This window comes from Toxorhynchites rutilus, chromosome 1 (genome assembly GCF_029784135.1).
Source record: "Toxorhynchites rutilus septentrionalis strain SRP chromosome 1, ASM2978413v1, whole genome shotgun sequence".
Taxonomy (NCBI): domain Eukaryota; kingdom Metazoa; phylum Arthropoda; class Insecta; order Diptera; family Culicidae; genus Toxorhynchites; species Toxorhynchites rutilus.
The window spans coordinates 66,035,321-66,059,856 of NC_073744.1; the positions used below are offsets into that span (position 1 = coordinate 66,035,321).

General features: G+C 38.0%; 1 protein-coding gene and 1 pseudogene across 1 annotated transcript; both read left to right on the forward strand.

The window, feature by feature from the left end:
- Positions 1–8,553: 8,553 nt before the first annotated feature.
- Positions 8,554–8,720, forward strand: LOC129763729 (U4 spliceosomal RNA; annotated as a pseudogene).
- Positions 8,721–13,865: 5,145 nt separating this feature from the next.
- LOC129763322 (uncharacterized) lies at positions 13,866–21,593 on the forward strand. The gene is made up of 2 exons (XM_055762263.1): positions 13,866–14,355; positions 21,027–21,593. The coding sequence occupies exons 1-2, from the start codon at positions 13,950–13,952 to the stop codon at positions 21,377–21,379; spliced, it is 759 nt and encodes a 252-aa protein (XP_055618238.1). The 5' UTR covers positions 13,866–13,949; the 3' UTR covers positions 21,380–21,593.
- Positions 21,594–24,536: the final 2,943 nt, after the last annotated feature.

The window sequence follows — 24,536 nt, forward strand, 5'->3', positions numbered from 1 at the left end:
GTACATTTAACGTCAATTCCGTTCAAAAAAGTTGTTTATTTATTTATTGTGCTCAAATATGATAATTTCAGCTGTCCAGTTTCTATAAGTTTCTATAAGTCCAAAAACTTTCGGTCCTTAATCCCTTGCTTAGTTTCTTTGCTGATGAACAGTAGCATTGTTTTGCTGGAATGCGAATTTTTTGCGACGATATCCACGCGAAAACGGTAAGAGAGAGGATTCTAGAACATGTATGTAATCCTTGAATGATGTGAAAGCTATCTTGAGCATTCCGGTTGCGCAGAATCCCACCCAAACCATGCACGAGTATCCACCAAAATTCCTGGATTCGATTTGATGGATTTGATTTGATTTATTGATCAAAACAACTAAAACAACGGATAAACGTAACCGGTCTTATAGAAACTTGACGCTTGAAAATGACAAAACCTTTGGTTTACGCTCAGCGCTTGGACACACACATATAATAAAATAAGTAAAAAAACACTTTTTAAGTTAAACGGTTTAATTGTGATTAAACATAATAATGTACTAAAAGCTAGAAAATAAGGTTGCGTTACTTAATGTGACATAGGGGGTGGGGGGTAGTCGTGATCGTAACATAAAAAATCCATTTTTATTCCTAAATAAATTCACGTGCCCCTATATTCTCGGGCAGCTATATTCGATTCTGGGATCGAATAAGGTGTGTTTTCTCAACCAAAATGATAAAGCACATGTTGTACTTGGCAGCCAGTAAGCATGCACCGAATGCATCTCGAATCTCGCGTTAATCTATCATTATTTTGTTATGACCAGTGTTGCCACACGTACAGATTTATCTGGAAAGGTACAGATTTTTTCGTTAATTTTGGTACGGATTCTACAGGGTACAGATTTTCGTCAAAAAGTACAGATTGAATCAGATTTTTTCCATGTGTGAAATTTCTTACATTTGAACAAAGCAACATCGAGGTGCTCCCGTGGCCGAGTGGTTAGCGTCATAACTAACATGCCGGGTGTTCGGGTTCGATTCCCGTTCTGGTCGGGGAAATTTTTCGTCAAAGAAATTTCCTCCGACTTGCACTGTGATCACGCGTATTCAAGAGCTTGCCACTCAGAATGCATTCAAGGCGTATTATTTGGCATAGAAATCTCAACTAAGTACTAATAAAAAATGACGTAAGTAATACTACGTTGAGACGGCGAAGTTCCTCTAGGAACGTTAGTGCCATTAAAGAAGAAGAAGAAGAAGAAGAAGAACATCGAGGTGCATGACGACTTTTACGCCACAATATCGCTTGGTGCTGCAATCTGGATTCAGAAAAAAATATGTATATGCATCATAAAACACACGAATGGCTTGCAAATGTAAATGTAGTGTTCGTAATAAATAAATGAGTATTTTTTCATGCTTTATTAGCATGATAGATTTCTCTCTACCACTAATAGTTTCGATGGAACAGATCTTTGGTGGGTCGAAAAAGTACAGACGAGAAAGATTCTTAACCCCTCTGGTACAGATAAAAATGTGGTAACACTGGTCATGGCTGCTAAACGTAAGATTATTACGTCTGTTATCACTTTGATCATGCTGAAGTAGTTCAATACGGTGGTCCAATGTAAGTTGCAGTTCGTTCAAGAAGACACCGTTCTTCGAACGCATTTTGTCATGGTCTCGATTTTAGAAGGGTGTGCGAGCTGCCTGAATTCGAATTTATTCGGTATCGAGGTATAATAAAGCCAGTAATCATAATTATTGTGGATGGAGGACCTGATGAGAATCCTCGTTTCGAAAGGGTCATAAATATTTTCGATATATTATTTTAATCAATTGAATTGATGCTATATTCGTTGCTACAAATGCTCCAGACGCAGTGCTCTCAATCGAGTTGAACATCGGATGGCTCCTCTTTCCAGGGAGTTCAATACTTCTTCGTGATCATGAGGAATTTCACTTGGATGAGAAACTAAAAACAACGGACCCGGAACTGGAAACGAAACATTTTGAGTATGCAGGGGAATCGTTAGCTGATTTGTGGAATAATCTACCGATCGATGAATATCCAGTCGAAGCAGAATATATTGAGGGGGGTTTCATGCACTCTAGAAACGGCTGTATACGGCTGTGGTTTCTCAAGCAACGGGAACTTGACAATAGCATTTCTTTTGAAATGATTTACTTGCAGGTTAAGGTAAGGTAAGGTATTGTATTATAGAGACTTTAAACTTTTGCAGTTCATTCTTCTCTAGCCTTGAGAAAGGCCCTTTGAAAACTCTACTCTACTCCAGCACTACCACCTCTACCCTCTTGCCTTGAGAAAGGCACTCGATCCCTCGCCGTCCAGCTCGTCCAGCAACGATGTTGTCCAGTCGGTGTCCACACAAAGAATGTTGCAGGTTAATGAAGGAAGGAAGGTATTGTATTATAGAGACTTTAAACTCTGAGAGTTCATTCGTCTCTGTTGCAGGTTAAGAAGTGTGCACCTAATTTTATAGTATCCACGTCGTTTGAGCTCGATTCATACTTGGCTTAATTTTAGGATTCGACAATGAATAGATCCAAACATAATTTTTTTTATTAAGCCAGCGCTACACGATGCTACGAACACCCTCGAATGCTGGACGCTTGATGATTCGACGCATCGTGTAGTCGACTGACGAGCTACGAACCTCCAATGTCGAGTGTCGAATATTCGCGTTGGAAGGTAATCCGTTCGTTTTGGATTACCTTCCAACGCGAGTGGCACGAGTCAAAGGATTTTGACGTAGGACTACTTCTTTCATTTCTATACCGGGGTGTAAGTTCAAAGTTTTGAAAACGAAAGCGTTACGCCGGAGAACGAGATTTTGAGCGTTAACAGCTCCTAAACAACTGAACGAAATGGTATGATATACACTTCATTTGAAAGATAAAATGTCTACGCGTTCTATGCTTGTTACTTTTTGATCCAAAAACTTGTTTCAATTGCCTTAAAATTGCTTTCAAAACAGGCTAATGAAATCACACCAATCGGTATAAAAGCGAGTGTCACTCGGAAATCCACTCAGTTATGATTGCGTAGCGTTTGAGGTACCATCGCTGGGATGAATGGATGTTTCCCTAACACAGACTTCAAAACCATGGAGCCGTTTGCGCTTTTGCAAATCGGAATGTTTCCCTAACACAGATTCCAAAACCATGGAGCCTGGGGAAATCGGCATTGAAAAATAGATACAAGCAGCGGTTACTTTTGTACTCGTTTGCTTTTTTGCAAATTGGAATGTTTCCCTAACACAGATTTCAAAACCATGGAGCCTGGGGAAACTGGCATTGCAAATTATATGCAAGCAGCGGGTACTTTTGTATTCGTTTACGTTTTTGCAAATCGGAATGTTTCCCTAACACAGACTTCAAGATCATGGAGCCTGGGAAAATCGGCATGGCAAAATAGATGCAAGCAGCGGGTACTTTTGTACTCGTTTGCCTTTTGACGTAGGACTACGTCTTTCATTTCTATACCGGGGTGTAAAACCAAAGTTTCGAGAACGAAAGCGTTACGCTGGAGACCGAGATTTTGAGCGTTAATAGCTCTTAAACAACTGAACGAAATGGTATGATAAACACTTCATTTGAAAGATAAAATGTCTACGCGTCATATACTTGTTACTTTTTCATCCAAAAACTTGTTTCAATAGTCTTAAAATTGCTTTCAAAACAGGCTATTGAAATCACCAATCGGTATATAAGCGAGCGCCGCTCGTAAACCCACTCAGTTATGATTGAACAGCGATTGGAGCATGTTGTCGCTGTTGTTGTGAAGCTAATTTCGTTAATCATGAAAACGCTGATGAACGGTGTCACCAAGAGCCTGTTTGTGCACCTAAGGCCAAAAGGGAATCCATCAGGAGGAGAGTGATGCCACGGTTCCGCTTGAAACATCGGAGCAGCCGCCACACACACACACATACACGCGCGGAATTCTCGTTGCTATCATCGTTGCTGAAAAATAATCTGCCAGTTCCCCTGGGAATTGAAAAATACATTCATGCGAAAGAGTTTATTTTAATGTTTTCTATCCATATAACACTGCAACCAAATACATTTGGTTTTGTCATTTTTCAATCAATCGCAATTAACAGGAAAGCTTCTGAATATTTTTTTTCCCCATCAGTGGAAATTTTCGTATCCAATATTGGATGCATAGCATGAAAAACGGAAAATGTTTCACATCGCGAAAATCAAGTCATTTTCGAGCGATTATTTGCTTCCTACTCATATAATGCTGCGACCAAATACATTTCGTTTTGGATTTTTTCAACAATGGCAAACAATGTTTACTCAACAATTTCTCAAACGAGAAATGGGTGTGGTGAGAAAGGATTAGCGAACGCGAAAACGACAAACGGGAGAAAGATACGTTTGGAGGTTGAAGGAAATTGGCAGAAAACTTCTTTATTCTATCATTCAAATAATGTGATTCATACCACATCGTTTTGCCAGAAAGAGATTATTAATGTTCAAAGGAGGAATCGAGTCCTCCAAGGAAATTACCCAGCGCAAATTAGAGTCGACTATCGATTGCGGCATTCGTACACAAATAATTTTATAGTGCAGTTTCACCAAAGTGATTTCTTCGAATATATTCACTACATCATGTCATGTATTTCATATTCTTCATTAAGAAATCCATATCCATGGCACCTATCGGTAACGAATTATTATCGAAACCACGATTTTCGCTAAATGCTCCTTTCAGTTCGGCCTGTAAAAAACTTTTCTGTACTCTAATCCATCAAATTTGGAGCCCTGAAAAGGGCCGTTGATTATATGCTAAGCTAATATAGCACGCTCTCCTCGGATACAATGAGCCAGCTGGATGTCCTTGGGCATGATGTGACGCGTTTTGCATGGATAGCACACAAATTGGTATCTTCGAATAAGCCTCCTGCAGCGTCATAGCCGCGGAACTTTGGAAGCGCAAGTCGGTTTTGAAGTCCTGAGCAATTCCACGATCCAAATGCTGCAAAGGTAGCTGCGAATCAGCAATTCGGTCGACTTCTGATAGCGATGAATTTCACGCAAAGTTCCCGGTCGATAGCGATGTGGCTTCTCCACCTATCCTGCTACTGGTGCGCTTATCCGAGCTGACTTCGTGTGCCTTACCACCGAATGACTAACGAGCTGTCTGCGAAAGACTAACGAGCTCTAGTCCTCACGGTGCGAGAGTATGAACGAAAGCAAAGGAAGCGTCATTTTATAAACCATATAAGTATAGAATCTAAATCCCACCCTTATTATATTCGTGAGTATACAGTAAGATTATATAATAAAGAGGGTGGGGTTTACATTCGATTCTTTTATGTTTTATAAAATGACACTTCCCTTGCTTTCGTTCATTTCTTACTCTACTCTCGCACCTTGAGGACTCGTTTCATCGGGACTAAGCAGACAGCTCGTTAGTCCTTCGGTGGTAAGGCACCACGAAAGCAGCTCGGATAAGCGCACCAGCCGCAGGAAGCGTGAAGAAGCCACATCGCTATCGACCGGGAACTTCGCATGAAATTCGTCGCTATCAGAAGTCAACCGAATTGCTGATCCGCAAGCTACCTTTGCAGCATTTGGTTCGTGGAATTGCTCAGGACTTCAAAACCGACTTGCGCTTCCAAAGTTCCGCGGTTATGATGCTGCAGGAGGCTTATTCGAAGATACCAATTTGTGTGCTATCCATGCAAAACGCGTCACATCATGCCCAAGGACATCCAGCTGGCCCATCGTATCCGAGGAGAGCGTGCTATATTAGCTTAGCATATAATCAACAGCCCTTTTCAGGGCTCCAAATTTGATGGATTAGAGTTCAGAAAAGTTTTTTACAGGCCGAACTGAAAGGAGCATTTAGCGAAAATCGTGGTGTCGATGATAATTCGATACCGATAGGTGCCATGGATATGGATTTCATAATGAAGAATATGAAATACATGACATGATGTAGTGAATATATCCCCATATCGAAGAAATCACTTTGATGAAACTGTTTACCGTTTGTCGTTTTTAATTGTTGGGAAAGGGCATTATTTCTGCTGACTAAATTCCAAGAAAAAATCCATTCCTTCTTTAAGCGTGATTCATTCTGCTTCGGATCAACGGAACAGTGATAATCATTTCATACAAAAGATAAAATGTCCAAGAGTTATATGATTGCTATTTATTGAGTCGGAAAATTGTTTCAATAGCTTAATGATAGCTTCGAAAACAGGTTATAAAATGACGCTTCCTTTGCTTTCGTTCATTTCTTACTCTACTCTCGCACCGTGACGACTCGTTTGTTTGGGACCAAGCAGATAGCAGGTTAGTCTTTCAGTGGTAAGGCACACGAAAGCAGCTCGGATAAGCGCACCAGCCGCAGGATAGGTGAAGAAGCCACATCGCTATCGACCGGGAACTTTGCGTGAAATTCATCGCTATCGGAAGTCGACCGAATTGCTGATCCGCAAGCTACCTTTGCAGCTTTTGGATCGTGGAATTGCTCAGGACTTCAAAACCGACTTGCGCTTCCAAAGTTCCGCGGTTATGACGCTGCAGGAGGCTAATTCGAAGATACAAATTTGTGTGCTATCCACGTAAAACGCGTCACATCATGCCCAAGGACATTCAGCTGGCCCGTCGAATCCAAGGAGAGGGTGCTATATTAGCTTAGCACATAATCAACGGCCCTTTTCAGGGCTCCAAATTTGATGGATTAGAGTTCAGAAAAGTTTTTTGCAGGCCAAACTGAAATGAGAATTTTCGTTTGGATGCCATACAGCATCGAGAAAATTCCGGAAAGATCTAATCGTTGCTGAAAAATAATCTGCCAGTTCCCTGGGAATTGAAGAATACATCCATGCGAAAGAGTTTATTTTAATGTTTTCTAATAATATGGCGAACACAGCGACCAAATACATTTGATTTCGTAATTTTTCAATCAAGTGTAATTAGCTGGAAAGCTTCTGAAGATTATTCTTTCCCATCAGTAGGATATTTTCGTATCCAATAATGGATGCATAACATGAAAAACGGAAAATGTTTCGTATCGCCAAAATTATATAATTTTCAATCGATTATTGCTCAGTCGCCGAAATTTTCATACTCAGAGAGTTCATTCTCCTCTAGTTTGCCTTCCAAATTGCCATCGTAAACTACACCTTCTCTCGATTCAATCACGCACGAAAAGCATACTGAAATGATATTCTGGTGGTGAAACCCATTCATTTTTCGTGAGGCGTCGTGCACAAATTACGTAACGCGATAAGGGGGGAGGGGTTAGATGTTGCGTTACTTTCTGTTTATTAGAGATAGGAAATTACGTTACGAAAGGGGGGGGGGAGGTTCAAAATCCGGATTTTTGCGTTACGTAAATTGTGCACGACGCCTGAGGACATCGACAAGACAACATCGTTACTGAACGAGCTGAACGGCGAGGGATCGAGGTATTCATTACCTGGCTTGACCTGACCTGAAATGCAATCAGTTTGTTTTAACTGTGAGGGAGCGCAGAAAAGCCGATCGATCAGAAGGAGAAGAGAAGGTGACCAAGAGAGTATCAGCATCGAAATACGGTTCCTCGGGAAGACATAGAAGCAGCCGCCACACACACACACATACACGCGCGCAACTCTTTTCGTTTGCTGGTTATCGAGAGGAAACCTGGAAAGAAATGATCGTTGCTGAAAAATAATCTGCCAGTTCCCCTTGAAATTGAAAATTACATTCAAGCGAGTTTATTTTAATGTTTTCTATCCATATAATACTGCGACCACATACATTTGGTTTTGTGATTTGTCAATCAAGTGCAGTTAACAGGAAAGCTTCTGAAGATTATTCTTCAGAACAAGGTTTTTTGTATCCAATATTGGATGCATAAAACCTTGAGTCTTCAAAGTAACACTCTCGTTTTTGAAGTCACCCAAATATTTATTTATTCATTCATTCAGGATGTATTTAGATTCAACTTCAAACAAATGATCTCTAAATCAACGATAGTCCTACGTCACCCTTGCGGTTATACCTTAGATATAACCCACTTCCTGTTTTTTGCAAATTGGAATGTTTCCCTAACACAGATTTCGAAACCATGGAGCCTGGGGAAACTGGCATTGCAAAATAGATGCAAGTTGTGGGTGCTTTTTACTCGTTTGCCTTTCTGCAAGTCGGAATATATCTCTAACACGGATTTCAAAACCATGGAGCGTGGGAAATTGGCATTGCAAATGTGACGCAAGCTGCTTGCATTTTTGCAAATCGGAATGTGTTTTCCTAACACAGATTCCGAAACCAGTAAGTTGGGTTGGCATTGCAGATCTTGGCAGTACTTTTATACTCCCATGCATTTTTACACTGCGGAATTCGTTTTGCTAACACGGTCTACAAAAGCGGGTGCAACTTCTACGCATACCGTTTGATGATTAGGCAAAATGTTGATAACTATTTGCTGCGATAACCACTAACATAATGCATGAATTGACCTAAATTGGGATTTGTTTGCAATTGAATTCGTAAAATGTTTAATTCATTCACTAGTTTAATTAATAATTTAATCAATACATACAATAGATAGCTCTGTGCAGCGGTGATATCGTACCCAATGAGGAACATCCGAGATGCGATTATTGCTAATTGAAAAAAACACAAATGATTACTAAGCCAACGACAGTCCTACGGCAACCTTGCGGTTATATCATAGGTATAACCCATCCATAGTTTTTGTCATTCGTTGATTCGACACTCGATGACATTCGATACACCGCTACACGATTCGTCCGAATATATTTTTGACAGATTGGTTTGTTTACAAGTTTTAGATGAGGGAACTATGAAATTGATTCATAAAATTCAAAATACTCGGCAAAATATTGCAGTTTAATCGATATCAGTACAATTGCTACGGCAGCAATTTCAATACTCGCATCGTCATCAAGTTTCCTAACGTTTTTGATGGTAAATAAAAACAATAAATCGATCAAAATACTCGCCGATTGTTTGGACCGATTGCATTGAATCGAACATTCACTTCACTGTGTAGCAGCACATTCGTCACAACATTTGTAGATTCATCGAGTCAAATGTTTGAGTCCAACAATCGAGTAAAACGTTGGACGAATCGTGTAGCACCCGCATTACCTGAAGACTAATGATTTGACCGTTGCTCGGGTAGTTATATAGCTATTTGTATATTACCACAATCCCAAAATCTGGGAAGAAAATAGGTCCAAAACAAATATTTAGATAATGAACACTGAATTTTTTTATTCGCTTTATTTATGATTTCTCATCCTAGGAATAAAATAGTGATAGGGAAATTGGGGGTAAGATCGGCACCCCTTGACTTTTACTAGAAGACTCTGATTATCTATGTTTTTGACCACTGAACATATTAGTATCTATTATTTCAGACGTTTTAAATCACATCGAACCCACCGTGATCCAACAAATGCCAAAATATTAATCCAAACAAACGAGGGTGATGCCGATGATGCGCAACCGGATATATTTTTTCGGTAGTGGAGTTTTAGCTTCTATTCTTGAACTAAGTTTTCAAACCCTATTTCGTTGCTCTACAATTTGTCCCCTGGACTTTCAACTATCACTGGGATTCTAGGTGAGGTATGTTGAAGCAATAAATTAATAGAAATAGTCTTCTCAAAACATGTGTGCTGTTAGGGTTAGATCGTCACCCTTCGAGTGGGCTAAGTTCGGCATGGTTTACGGTTAGTTGAAAGTTATTGAAACATATTTTTCATCTGTTTCAAAAAAGCTACCTTTTTTTCGCAGCTACCAAAGGAAATAGAATCTGGGAGTTATCCCAAGGAGAACCTCATCCTTGTAAAAGAGGCTACCGCTGGTGGAGTTTCGGTCAAACGTGGTTCCAAGGTTCCCCAGGTCAACATTACAGGATCAGCTGGTAAAGCTCAAAACTAGAACCAAGAGAGGATATTTATTTATCTATGATTTGAGGTCGAATCCTACACTATACACACCCACGGTTCAAGTTCTATAAGTCCAGGTGATGTCTCGCTGCTTTGTGTCATTGTAAACAAACAATGCTTCAATTTATATTCTAGTGTATAGGTATTGGTGACTACCATACACTGCATGATTTTCATATGTGTGTGTGCAAGTGTTGAACGTAAACGAATGTTTTTGTATTTTTCAAGTGTCTAGTTTCTGTAAGACCAGTTACATTTTCCGTTGTTTCAGTTGTTTTGATCAATAAATCTGGAAAATTCCAAAGGGAAAAGAGCTCACGGAAAGCGAAGAAAGATAAATCGATGCATTTCACCAAGAAAATGTTGGTATCAGAGAAATTGCTCGTCTGATTGGACGATCCCATCAAGTAGTGCTCAATTACTTCGCGAATTCTCAGAGATACGGTAAGGAGAAGAGAGCTCTACGTAAATCGAAGCTCTCTGACTGGGATTAGCGGGAAATAGCTAGAACCAGGTGTATGACACGATTATCGCTATCTCACTCTACCTACCGTCACCGCCTATCTCACTATCCCTCTGCTGTAAAAGTTCATCATCGACATCACGATATGTCAGATGGTGGTAAATTGGTAATTCGCGATGACGTCGACGTCTGGTGGCGACTTCAAGTTAGAGCCATAATTTGGGTCCCAAAATCGTTAGTGTAAGCCGGTTTTCAAATTTTAAAATTTGAATGAAAATTTTCACATTATGTTATTTAATTATTAGAAACACGTATTTCTGACTTTCATTCATCCATATGGTCATAAAATTCCAACATTGTTGCTGATTTTTTTCTCTATAATATAAAGTTGTCTTCATAAACAATGTTCGCGTGGTTTCATATAAATAAAACACAAATTTCTGCATAACTCGAGAACTAATGTACAGTAAATGTTTCTATGGTAGTTAAAAACTCCACCTTCCCTAAGGAGGGGCTGCCATACAAATGAAACACAAATTACAGGGGGCACACAAACACAAACTTCTGCATAACTAGAGAACTAATCAAGCAATATTTGGGATGAGAGGGTTTTTGGGTACGAGAAATTTTTTCTATGATGGTATGACACTCCTCCCACCTTCTCTGGAATGGAGATAGGGTCCCATAAAAATATTACACGTATTTCAACCAAAGATATTCCAACCAAACATGACAATTGAAAATTTTCGGAAAACTCTGAAGGAAAAAGGGAAAATTAGGAAAATTAAATCCCATATGTTCTACGCACGATGAAACGCACTTCTATATCTTCTTCTATCTATACCAATAAAAAAGTAACGCCGAATGTATTAATAAGAGCAGAACTCGAAGAAGGGATTGTCCGATTTAGGGCTGTCTTTATTCTATCATATTTTCTGTACAAAACAATTATTTCATGTAACGCAGGAACATGTTATTTGAAAGTGGTTGAAAAGTCTTGAACGAAAATTATGTCTGAAAATAATCTGATATTTTAATGATGAGTTTTGTTAGAAATACTAGGAATTTTATTGTTAAAGATATTTAATGGGGTTGATTAGAAGATCAATCAATGAACAGTTCTGGACCCATGAACTTGCTCATAGTAAGAAAACGTGAATGGTTGAAGGTATTGATAGCAAAAAAAAAACAAATTTTGGGCGGGACGAAGTTTGCCGGGTCAGCTAGTCTATAAATAAAAATGGAAGGCCAAATGTGTTGGTAAGCACAAAACCAGAGGAAGGAATGGTTCAATTTGAGTCATCTAGATTTCGTTATATTCGTCTCTTCCCGTAGATCAATATAGCGGAGAGAAAAATCGGAAAATTCGGGAAATTGAATTCCTATATGTTCTACAATTAGCTAAGCGTGGTTAGTCCATTTGATGTCCTAACGAAATTGATTTTTGTTGTTCCAAAGTGGAAAAGCATTTTCGGACGGAATAACGCATTCCTGTATCTTCTATCTATATAAACAAAAATGGAAGGCAAAATGTGTTGGCGGTCTTTAGAATTGATTCACTCAATAAAACTCATAAAACACAACACTCAAATATCGAAAAAATATTTAAAAAAATGTATATAAATATTTTTTGGCTCGCGTTTCCCGTTTTAAGCGCTGAACTGTTAAGTCTGCCTAATAATCCTACGTCAAAGGTAAAAAATAAAAACAAATATTTGTGTTACACAACCAATGTCCGGAATAAGAAGATGATTTCAAATCCGGACGGATCAAAGTTCACGATGAAAAAAGTGTCCGGATCTCAAATCACGACACAATGAAGAAATTTACAAATTACAGCAAATGTAACATGATTTTGTGGATGTCTGTTATTCATAATTTATAATTCTTCTTCTTATTCTATAGGAAAGGCAATTTTTCATGCTATGGCATGTCAATATTTTTTAGTAGCTGAAGTTATCATCGTAAGCACTTAAGTGTCCGGATTGTGATGCATTACGATACACTGAACGTAACTGATTTCATGGCGGGCTAATGCTTCGTCAAAAGCTTCCGACACATACCTCCTCATCGCATTAAAAAAAGCTAAGCACAATATCGTCGAGCACCGCTGGTAAACAGGTGATTCAGCTTTCCGCAATCGTAAGCTTTATCTCTTTCAGTATATCAGCTTTAAGAGGGGCAGAGAAGAATACTTAAAGGCGCGTAATGGCGATATCTTGAGGTGGGAAATGTCTTTCAATCGCGAGAGAGCAGCCACTTCAAGTATGGCGAAGCCTCGCAGAAGGAAATTACATTTGCGTTATCCTACTGTTTGGTAATCCAACCGTAGGGATGATTAATGGGACAGCACAGCGTTATCCGAAGGAGAAGGGAATAAACCCTACTTCATATACCTAATGCTTAAAACAGTAGGTACTCGTAAGTAATGATTTCGTCGAGCCGCTCTCGCTGTTGTACACTTACGCCAATTAGTTTTAAAAAAAAAAACATTACATTAACTTAGATAACGACAAATTGGGTAAATAAAGTAAATAAATGATTTAAGTTCAATTTGATTTCATCTCATTGATAAATAAAAACAAAGTCCATGGAAACGGTGGAAAGTTTCACCTTCACTAGAAAGCAGTCATGCATAAAACCATGAATCATTAGATTATTTTGCTCTTGCATCTTCTGTACTGGGAGCGTGGAAAAACAACGGTCCATTTGGCGCGGGAATTTCTGGTTCTACATCAGTGAGTATCAATATGTAATGGTTGAACTATGGATAATTACTGATTCGAGCTCATAAACTCTCCGGAAATATTCTGTCGAAAACATCGTTGGAGCTGTTTTTCAAAAAACAACTGACAGCTTGTAATCCTTAGAACTTTCTAGACAATATAAAACCCCTTGTGGTTACACGAGTAAGGTTGTTAGGAACATTTTATTCCGTTTCAGTAACTATAATTGCAAATTACCGGGACTTCCATCGAAATACTTCGGAGGTGCGAAAGTGCCATTAACAGACTGGTACTCACTTCATTACGAGGCTAATGTTCTCATCCCTTTTAATGTGTCGCAAATATTATACCAGAGGAACCGCTTTAATTTTTGGTACACCTGCTTGTTTACGCTCATTTTCCGAATCGTCACCCACCCATTGCGGAGGTGAAGTTCACTAACGACACAAACTATGTCCGAGTGGCAACAGCTGGGAACGGCAGAAAAGCTCTCATACGGAACCCGGTGGAAAGCATCGTTGAATTGCTACTGTACAAACAGACTGAACACTGAACGGCATGAAATCAATTTCTGCGGTTTGTTTTTTTTCTCGGCCATGTCGCGACGAATATCGGCAGATTTTCCATTTCTTTCTTTGCAAGTGGAAAAATTGCTCCGATCTGATTCTTGTCGGGCAAACTAATTCCCCCAGTGTATAAAATGTTTGTTTCAGCCTTCCGACGACATCAGTTTCCACTCGACAATAAACTGTTTCAGATCCAAACGGTTGGTCGGCACAAGAGTGAGGTCCTCCCTGTGGTGCTTGACGCTTAATTAATAATAATTAGCTGGTGAAATGGAAAAATCAAGTGCGCGGTTAGTGTTCGCAGCAGTGATGGTTGCGTTGGTGGGATGGGTGAACTTGACCTCTGCCGCCAGCAGCAGCACCAAGGACTGCGTCGGAGTGGAAAGTTCGCTCGTTTGCTTCGGAGAAAAGATGCTGCGGAACGTGATGAAACAGGTGGGGAAGGAAAAATCGTTACACGTGCTGCCGGGGGTTGAGATCGCGCAAATCGTACGGAGTGACGAAGAGAGGGAGCGGGCCTTCAACGAGATCGACGGCACGGATGAAGGCTTGCTGGGTAGACTTTCTCGATATTTGGTAGACCATGAGCTTAAGATCAACTTGGGAGCACTGGTGGATAATAGCAAACTGCAGGACGCCATGCGGTCGACAATCCTAGACGTCGGAGATGTTGAAGGTAGTTATTATGGGAAAAAATAAGTAAAAAAAACTTTTTAAGTTGAACGGTTTAATTGGGATTAAACATAATAATGTACTAAAAACTAGAAGATAATTAGGCAAGTAGCAGTTAGCCGTTATCACACCTCTCCTTCATTAGTCTAGGACATTAATAAGACTACAATAAAATCGTGGGACATATGATGAAGTCGCTAATAGTGGATAATAGAAATCCTTCATGCCCCACGATTTTATTTTAGTCTTATCAATGCCCTAGATTAATGAAGGAGAGGTGTGATAACTGCTAACTGCTACTTGCCTAATTATCTTCTAGCTTTTAGTACATTATTATGTTTAATCCCAAAGTTTTTTTTACTTAAAAGTTTTTTTTACTTATTTTATTTTCTAATTTTTAGTACATTATCTGTTTCATTAGAATATTTCTCTACAATAATACCATTGTAATGTATTCTATCAGTCAAAAAATTTCATTTGATACCAATAATGAGTGGATTGCAGAAAATACATAGTGTGTTCTCCAAATGTAGTTTGTTCGTTTGATACACATATCTCAATCAACTTTTTTTTTGAGATGATATCATGAATTCAGCTATTTTGTAGCGGCGGCCAAATTGGATTTTTCAAGATATGCAGTTTTAAAATGACAGCAGAGATAAAGGTATTTTATAAATTCGGTCAGTTCCTATTAGTCAAATTTCTATTAATGTGGGACAACCTTACAGACATACAAACATACAAACGAACAGTTCAAGCTAAATAAAACCGTTTAATAAAGTCATTTGCTATTTTGTGATTGCGGCCATCTTGGATTTGTATTTTTCATGATCTACTGTGATCTACTATTCAAGCCCATTCATTTGATAGTCATATTAATCGGGTTTTTAGAAAATATACAGCCATCATTGATTTGCATTTTTCATAAATAACTGTGTTCTACTAGTCAGGCCCTTTCATTTGATACCCATATTAATGGGGTTTTGACATAATATGTAGTCCGCCATTTGGTAGGATTTTGATGGATTTGCATTTTTCATTAATAACTGTGTTCTCATAGTCAAGCCCTTTTATTTGATACCCATAATTATAGGGTTTTGAGAGAATATATAGTCCGCCATTTTGTAGTGGCAGCCATCTTGGATTTACATTTTTCATAAATAACTGTGTTCTCATAGTCAAGGCCTTTTATTTGATACCCATAATTATAGGGTTTTGAGAGAATATGTAGTCCACCATTTTGTAGTGGCAGCCATCTTGGATTTACATTTTTCATGAATAACGGTGTTCTATTAGTCAAGCCCTTTCATTTAATACCCATATTAACGGGGTTTTGACATAATATGTAGTCCGCCATTTTGTAGTGGCAGCCATCTTGGATTTGAATTTTTCATAAATAACCGTGTTCTACTAGTCAAGCCCTTTCATTTGATTCTCATATTAATGAGGTTTTGAGAAAATATGTAGTCCGCCATTTTGTAATGGTAGCCATATTGGATTTACATTTATCATAAATAACCGTATTCTACTAGTCAAGCCCTTTCATTTGATACCCATATTGATGGGGTTTTGGAAAACCCATATTGATGAGGTTTTGAGAAAATATGTGATCCGCCATCTTGGATTTTCAAGATAATGAAATACGCAGTTTAAGAATGACTGCAGAGATAATGGTGTGTTCCAAATTTCAGATCAATCGGTCAACAGGAAGGGGGTCAAATTTCTATTAATGTGGGTCAGCGCTACAGACAAACATGTTACAAACATACAAACAGATTACAGGGCAAGCTAAATAAAACCGTTTAAAAAATTACGGAAAATGGAAAATTATTTTCGCTTTCGGGAGCTCGACCTTAGCACAATATATAGGATATTATGTGAATTCATCATTTTTTATAATAAAATTTCGTTTCACCAAAAATGATTCGACCGCTCGAGTCGTGTGGTTTTGTTTTCGATAATTAACACGTTGATCCATTCGTCGGTCCCTAGCAATTGACATTGAGCTTTTCGTTAGGATATCGTTGACCACTGGAACTGACAGTTACAAAGCAAGAAAGTAAAAGAATATGTTGTTTGTTTTCGAATGTGTTACGAACTGTGACTGCTTTCTAGTCGAATTTCTGACTATTTTATTTTTATGCAATAAATGTATATAATGTGTTTGCATGGGGAGTGCAGCGAAAACAATTCGGGGCTCAACGTGTTAAAGAGAGAACTGGAACAACCTGCAGTCCATTTCTGAACTAATCAGCAATCCTCTAGAACCAACTAAAATTTTGCAATCAAATTGTACTCGCAACTACGTCATTATTAAGGATCAGGATATTTGATCGATATATCTCTGAATACGATCATCGCCCGAAGCTTCATTCTCCATTTAAGCGTTTCCACGACAGTGTCAAAATGTCTTCACAAAATCATATGTCTTCACAGTAAGGTAAATGTCTTCAAAATGAAGACATGTCTTTAAACCTGACTTCTCTGGCTGTAGCACTTTCGAAGAAAGTACATCCAGGAATGCCATACAAACAGGTTTTTCTTTTATATTACAAATTGGATTTAAAAGGTTCCGCCTTGAAACCATTGTAGATTTTTAAAAAGTTGCGCGTACATTCAATTAGATGTTATTTTCAAAACTGAATACTTTTGTTTCTCAATTTCGCTCGTGTTAAGAAAAATCTCATGTAAAGTTTATTTTTTTTTTACAAAAAAAAGTAGATGGGTCTAGGCCTAGAGGCACGGCGGAGTTTTGACATAGGACTGTGATTGTATTTAGTAATTCCATTTGAATTGAGGTTTTTCATTGTTCAAAACCTGTAATGTTTTCTCTTTTGACACATTAAATGGTAGCCGTTTCTAAACATAGCCATTGACATTTTTAAACACAAGTCTAAATAGTTAAGATCTACATAAATATAAGCATAAGTCAAATAAATCTATGATTACAGAAATATATTATAGACAGAAATAGCACTTTATGCTTCGTTACAACGTTGTCCGGAAGATTGTTTGTAACAACTTTATAGCCCGGTGATGTATATTGAGTATTCTATGGCCATGAGTGCTCTCTTGGGAAGTTCTTGTAGATGCTGCAGTGAATTTATCTCATTCGGTGGAGTTCGATTGAGCTGATATTTTGTAGAGTGTTTTTTATCGTGTAAATCAACATTTCACAGGAAGTCCCGTATGGAAAATCAATATGACGAATCTCATTGGCATCCTAAACCATACGTTTGCTTCATATTCCGAAAAAACGACAAGTCCCAAAGTGTTTTTGACAAAAAAAAATTTCCGAGATGACAGTAGATCTCGACGATTCATGCAATGAAGACATTTGGCATCAAACATTTTTTTTCGAGAACCCCGATTTCCTTTAATCCCCCTTGGGTGATTTTTCGGTTTTCAAAAAACACAAACTTTGCCCCCGTGCGACTTTAGTAAATGAAGTCCGATTGAGCTGATATTTTGCACAGGGTAGTTTTTCGTGGGAATCAACATTTTTAATCAAGTTCGCTTTGAAAATTCAAGATGGTCTATATAGAAATCAAAGACATAGTCCTATGTCAAAAGTTTTTCATAAATTTCCCCTCATATTATTTCTTTCTGTAGTTAAAGAAACGGCATCACTGCCAGCGATTGTGCAGTTTATGATGACGGATGAAAACTTAACGATTTCATCACGTTTGAGTTGCCTCGATGTGCAGAGCTGAGTTGGAGAAGCGATTGACATCGTCAACATAGATCGGGTTGCGGTTGCCCAATGTGTGGAAGGCCTAAAAGACACTTTTGATGTGCTCCCACAGTAGTTTACATTTTTTCAATGAGGTGCAGGCAGTTCTGTCAGCCTAGTGAATCTCTATTGTTAGCCCATTCTCCTTCCTTTATGTCTTCACAAACGATCAGAACTGCTTTTGATTGCGTCGTAGATTGTCCTGTAAACGCCTAGTACAGGCAAACCTTTTTTTGTGCGGATAGGGACCGCACAAAAGAAGTCGCATAAAAAAATCGTGTAAAACTTCACCAGTAGCTTTAAAAAATCATGTTCGGTACACATTTTTGAAAAAAAAAAAATTTGTGCGGTAGCTAGGGACCGCATAAAAAAAGTTTCCCACAAGAAAATAACTCAAATCCACGCCATTCACCGTTCAATTTCCATTTGTTTCCCTGCTTTGCGATGGGACACTTTGCCTCTTCGGTTGCGCGTGGCTGTTTTGTGCTTTTAGTTGCATGTCGAAACGTTAGAAATCATGTCATGCAAAAACATAGAAAACTTAAAGCATTTGATGAGAGGAACGGGATGATTTCAGAACAGAAAATCGCACAAAAAAATCGCACAAAAAAATTGCACATAAAACACCGCACAAAAACAGGTTTTACTGTATACCTTTTGTAAAGGAAACGGTTTTACGATCGATATTCCTTGCCGGCAACTGAGAGTAAACGTTTGATTATTGAATTGCTAGTGTAAGAGTACTTGCGGAGCGCCTTAGATCTCAGTTGTTTCAGATGTACACAATTAGATATAGCTCGGCTCACGATCTCCTCGAAATAGTAAACGGCATCTATTGAAAAGTGGGAATCTCAACTGCCAATATGTCTGGGAAAATAACTGACACATTGCAACGAAATCATTGTTTTGAAAGTCGAACTCATGCACATCAGTTGTATTGTCAAAGCGAACGGGCATCGATAATTTTTTAGGCATTTCCAATGCAGGCTGGTGATTGTCGACGCCGATCAAGGTTACAGAAGAAGTTGCATCGAAAAAAAAATATGGACGATATTCAAAAGTGTATAAGGACTATTCACCTTTAAATAGAACTGATTTCATGTCAACTCGACTGACCATTGTATTGGCAGCACCATCTCAGATTGCAGTGAAATGTTGTGGGTGTAAAGATATTAGTCATTCAAGCAACTTTGTAATCTTGAAATTTTCAAAAAAATTAAGCTACTTTTCGAACAGGGCCAAAGTTTTTTTTCTTATTTTTTTGCTAAAAGTAAAAACAAAAATTATGAACGATAAAATATAATTTGCTAATGAATAATGATCGGCCAGATTATGGATTACGTCTTTCGGGAACATATTGGGGTACAAATTGAAAATCGAGCACAATGATCGGCCAGATTATGGTGGCTTTGATTTGAATAGGATCAAATTCAATTCCAAAATGACCATTCTGAAGACTGAGAGTATAGGTTAAGTTTTCTAAATTGACTTTTTCTAAGGTTAGAGGCGAATGAGTAAAAAGAAGTATTAAATTGTATGATATTCAGCTGAAATTTGATATGAACCTATAGATATTTTGTTTGGCTAAAATTTTGATTGAAGTTTGGTTTTCATCCTCTAGAAATTATTACAAATTTTACATTTCCTGAAACAATACAAAAATTTAATTGAAGTCTAGCGGAATTTACAAATTGATATTTTGCTAATGGCAATTTTATTATATTGACTAACATTCAATATACATTTTTTGAAATCTTTACCACGACACGGAGGGCCAAAAAACATAGGCTATTGACGATTCTGTTCAGGGTATGTTTAAAGAATATTTTTCAATATTAATAATATTGTTTGTTGAGGGGGTATTCTAGTGTAGAAACTTGATTTTTAATGTTTTTCTTCATATTTCTGAAGTTTAGACACTCAAGAATACATCCTAGTTTCGAAATTCCCATTATCTACCGAGTTATATCCATTTCAGTGATATCTCATCTGGTACGGCCATAACAATTAACTTCAAACGCGTTTTTCTCGAAAGTAGTTTTTTAAAACTGGCGTACACGAAATCTCAAGTTCTACTGAACCGATTTTTTGTCGATTTTATTTGAATACAATCTGTATGTATCCCTCTATCACATGAACTAATAAAAATTATCATATTTTTTATTTCACTATTTTCAAAAAATCGAGAAACGCAAAAAAATCGCTTTGAACAGCATTTTTTCTTCAATCGGCCGCCATTTTGTCATACAACATGCTTTTGACTTGTCCAAAGTTCATGCGATAGCGGCATCTTTACTGATTCAGAATCTGTTCGTGTTTTTTGTATCACATAACCAAAATGTCTGGAATCGTGTACGCCATGGTACAACTTTTTAGCTTGTTACTATTCAAACTATGAATATTTTTTCCGTTCAATGTTTGTTTTAATTGTTGTTTTGAGATATAAAGGTTTTTAATATTGAATTTAATTGTTGAGAAAGATTTTTAAACAGTACAATTAAACTGTAATTTTTCTCAGACGATTCATTTATTTTTCAACAACTTTGTCAAACATTACATTCTAATCAGATATCTGGATTTTGAGTTACGATTTTTTGAAAGATAGATCAATGATTTTGAATACGCCCTTATAAGAAATCAGTTGTAATTAAAAATGGTCATATGTTATGCTTTGGGGTGTAATTGCTCTTATATAAAAATAGGATTACAGACGAAAAGCGGAAACAACATGTGGCCGTGTAGAAACAAAAACCAACAAACAATGAAAGCAGAAGATCTTGAAAATTCGTGGATATTGCTCAAAATTTTGTCCATTTCGCATCCGTGAAAATAAAACAAACCTGTAAATTTTCGGATATATCCGCAGATCCAGCATGTCTGGAAGCATCTCTACAGTCAACGTGGAATTAAAATCTCTGTATTCCTATAACTCTACTCAACAGAAGCACGCAAAAAGGACAAGGGCCTCGGCATGGTCATGGTGATGGGCGTCATGATGGGTAAAATGCTCGGTGCGCTCGGCCTAGGTGGTGTAGCAATGCTGGCCCTGAAGGCACTTGCCGTTTCCATGATGGCCCTGCTGCTATCCTCTATTCTGGGACTGAAGAAACTTTCGGAAGGTGGCCATCATCACAAGGGGCGCGAGAATGATGAAGAATTCCACGTAACGGCCGGTGAATCACTGCGGACTGACTACGGCACGAGTTATGAAAATGAAGCCATCCGCAGGCGGAGATCTCCCGGGGAACTTTCCGGCAATCTAGCCTACCGGGGATGGACCGGTATCGTGCAATGATGCTCCAATTCCGAGGATTGACTGCTTTTCGTATCAGTATTATAAATTATTAAACCTTATTTATTTTAGATAGCTTCATAAGCTGGAATGAGGATTCATAGAATTAAAACACATTGCACACACGGCAGTGAAACGATAATTTTTCTGCCTCGAACCCTTACTAGCGAATATAAATTTAATTAAAAATTCAACAAGAAAACACCCGAAAACATTAGCAAGCGAGCTGTCATTCCCGCACTCCATTTACAGCAGCGGAAGATAGGCGGAAGTCAGGGGATAATTTTCCTAGTGTCATTAATCAAGCGTGAAAAATTATCCACTCCGTGACAGGAGCACGTGCGGCAACGGGTTTTAGGAACACAAAATAGGTACACGATTCACAAATATACGTTCACCCTTAACTCTGAAATTCCATTTCAAACATGCGTTGGGAACTGTGAGCAATTTCCACTGACACGACCCTAAATGGTTTTGTTGAGCATTGGAAGCTCAGTCGATATTTCCACAGCATTCACTAGAACTGTTGCAAGAATTCATTGAAAAAATGACTTTATTGGAGTGACACAAGCCTTGAAGTTGTGCATGGATTACCCCTATATTCAGAAATATTTACTGTTGGGTTTTGTCGTAGGATTACGTCTTTCGGGAACATATTGGGGTACAAATTGAAAATCGAGCACATCGTGAAAATTGTCCAATTTCAAACGCTAATTGCTCAATCATTTCATGATGGATTGATAAGATTTTTGCGTCAATCAATTTCGGAAATCCATAACAAGTTTTTTAATTGAATAAAATAATATATGTCATGAACCTTACTATCGAACAATTGAAAAATCTCAACCCCTATCCTAACGGAAACACCCACCCACTGATTGGTCGAAATTGACGACACAAGCAGCGGCTCATGTACTTACAATTATTGGTCAGTTATTTCCTGATGGATTTACGAGTATCAATCGATCCGAGCACTCCATAACAATTCATCACAATGAATAAAATAATATATTATATGAAACTAACTATCAAACAATCGAAAAGTCTCCAAACGGAAATACCTCGTTCTGATTGGGCGAAACCGAAGGTACGGAGAAATCGGCATTGCAAACACATCAAAGTAGGGGGAACTTTTGTTCCCACCGAAATGTGTTCCCTAACAGAGACATCAAAACCAAGCTACCTGGGAGAAATCATTTTTCCAAATACATAAAAGTATGGGGAACTTTAGTTCTTACCGAAATGTGAAATGTGCATTAAAACAAGGGTGCCCGGTTGGATCTTCCACGAGACCTTTCAACTATTTTAATTTCCAGATTTTGTTTCACTGGCCACGGTGATGTTTTTGTGTTTTGTCTCGATATTTCAAGTTATTTTTTTCAAATGTCTAAACGAAAGTGCTATTTTACCGACGAATTGCGTCAGAAGTACCCTTTTTAACAAAGATTGTAAGGGGTTGTATTTAGGGCACGACCGCATATTTTCGACGTAGAACTACGCAATTATATTATGCAATCCACTTGTTTACCACTTCGAATATTATTTTAGAATGCATCGAAATTTTTGTAATAGATTATGTTCTTCGTTACAAATAAATTTGATGAACGTCCTTTTACGTTTGATATGATGCCTAGGACGAACAAAATATGTGAACGGGAGAATTGTCAAGCGAAGATTTTATTTTATATTTCCCTCTGAAATTATTGCACATCTCATTTTTACGAAGTTCTCGAACCGTGAAAGTTCATTCACCTCTAGTATCTGAAATGACGATTTTCCCAGGCTTCTCAGTTTAAAAGTACGTTTTAGGGAAACATATTCCGGTCTGCACAAGAGCGACAAGAGAGCACAAAAGTACTCAACACCAAAAAAATATCCCCGACTTGCATGTATATTTGCAGAGCGGATTTCCACAGGTACATCGATTTGGAAGTCTGTGTTGGGGAAACCCTAAATCGGGCCAATCAAAACTTGGCAGTTAGGGTGTTTAGATAACGCTTGAAATTTTTCAGTTGTTCATTTGTTCATCTCGTGAAAAATAATATTTTATTAATTGTGATAGACGTGTAGAAATATTTCCTATCAACTGGTGCAAACATCTTTCCGATCTGTTAAGAAATGTTCGAGTTATAAGCATTCGAGATACGGGTAAGGTTAGCACACAAATCGGCAGAACAAATGTATGGGAAAAAAGGAAGTTCTTCCATTTTTCATGAATTTAAACCATTTAGAGATTAGCGAATTGTAATGTTGTCGCAGGTCGCAGGATCGCCATGTGGACACCCAGTAGTTTCTTTCGGTTATATGAAAAGACTTTCACGTACGCGTTCATACTGAGTCCGCCCAACTGGGTCAGACTCCCTTTTATTCAATTCGTTTATTTCTTACAACTAGCTACAACCTAAATTCTATTATTATGCGTGGTCAGGCGAATTGTAGTAAAACACATAACACATGTGTCCGAAAAGATGTCAACCGGAATCGAAAGCATAAATAGGAAACGTTTGCGCATTTGCGCAAGCATGTGTTTGTCATTAAATTCACGCTAGCGAAGCTAGCGAAGAAGTGCAAAAGTAAACAAAGGAAGTTAATGGTCAGCGCGTCATATTATGCAATAAATAACCATCGGAACCTTGGCCTGAATTTACGACATGGTTCGCATGTTTATTTTGGTTGCACAGCGTGACGCACTTGCTAGAATTTTGTTGCCATAAGGGCATGTGTATCGGGTTGTAGGTGGTCCAGTGATCCTGTTACACCTTCCCTCTTTTTGAGAATGATGTAATCTAATGGAATCATTCGTGTTCAGTAAATTTCGCCTAGAATTCGTCTGACCTTACAATTATTCTGGTTTTTGTATGTATAAACATGTTTGTTTAATATTTGGAATATGTACATTTTTTTTTGTATTCGAGTTAATTAACTAACTAATTACTAACTTGGTAAACTGTTGTAGTATACAATACAACATAGGTATTTGAATAGGTAATATTATAAACTCGTGATCGTCTGGGAATTTAATTTAGTTATGCATTCCCTTCCCCCTAATGGAGATGGGTTTCTCATTAGTTGCATTTTATTATGCGATTTTTATGTATAGTCTGTTTGTTTTTAGTTTTAATGTCTACAATTGTGACATTGGGATGCTCAATTGATATTA

What these genes read in the sequence shown, in the direction of transcription:
- LOC129763322 (XM_055762263.1), top strand. Translation starts at nt 13,950, where the DNA reads ATGGAAAAATCAAGTGCGCGGTTAGTGTTCGCAGCAGTGATGGTTGCG. An exon ending in AGACGTCGGAGATGTTGAAG is followed by an intron (nt 14,356 to 21,026) that starts GTAGTTATTATG and finishes TCTACTCAACAG; the next exon opens with AAGCACGCAAAAAGGACAAG.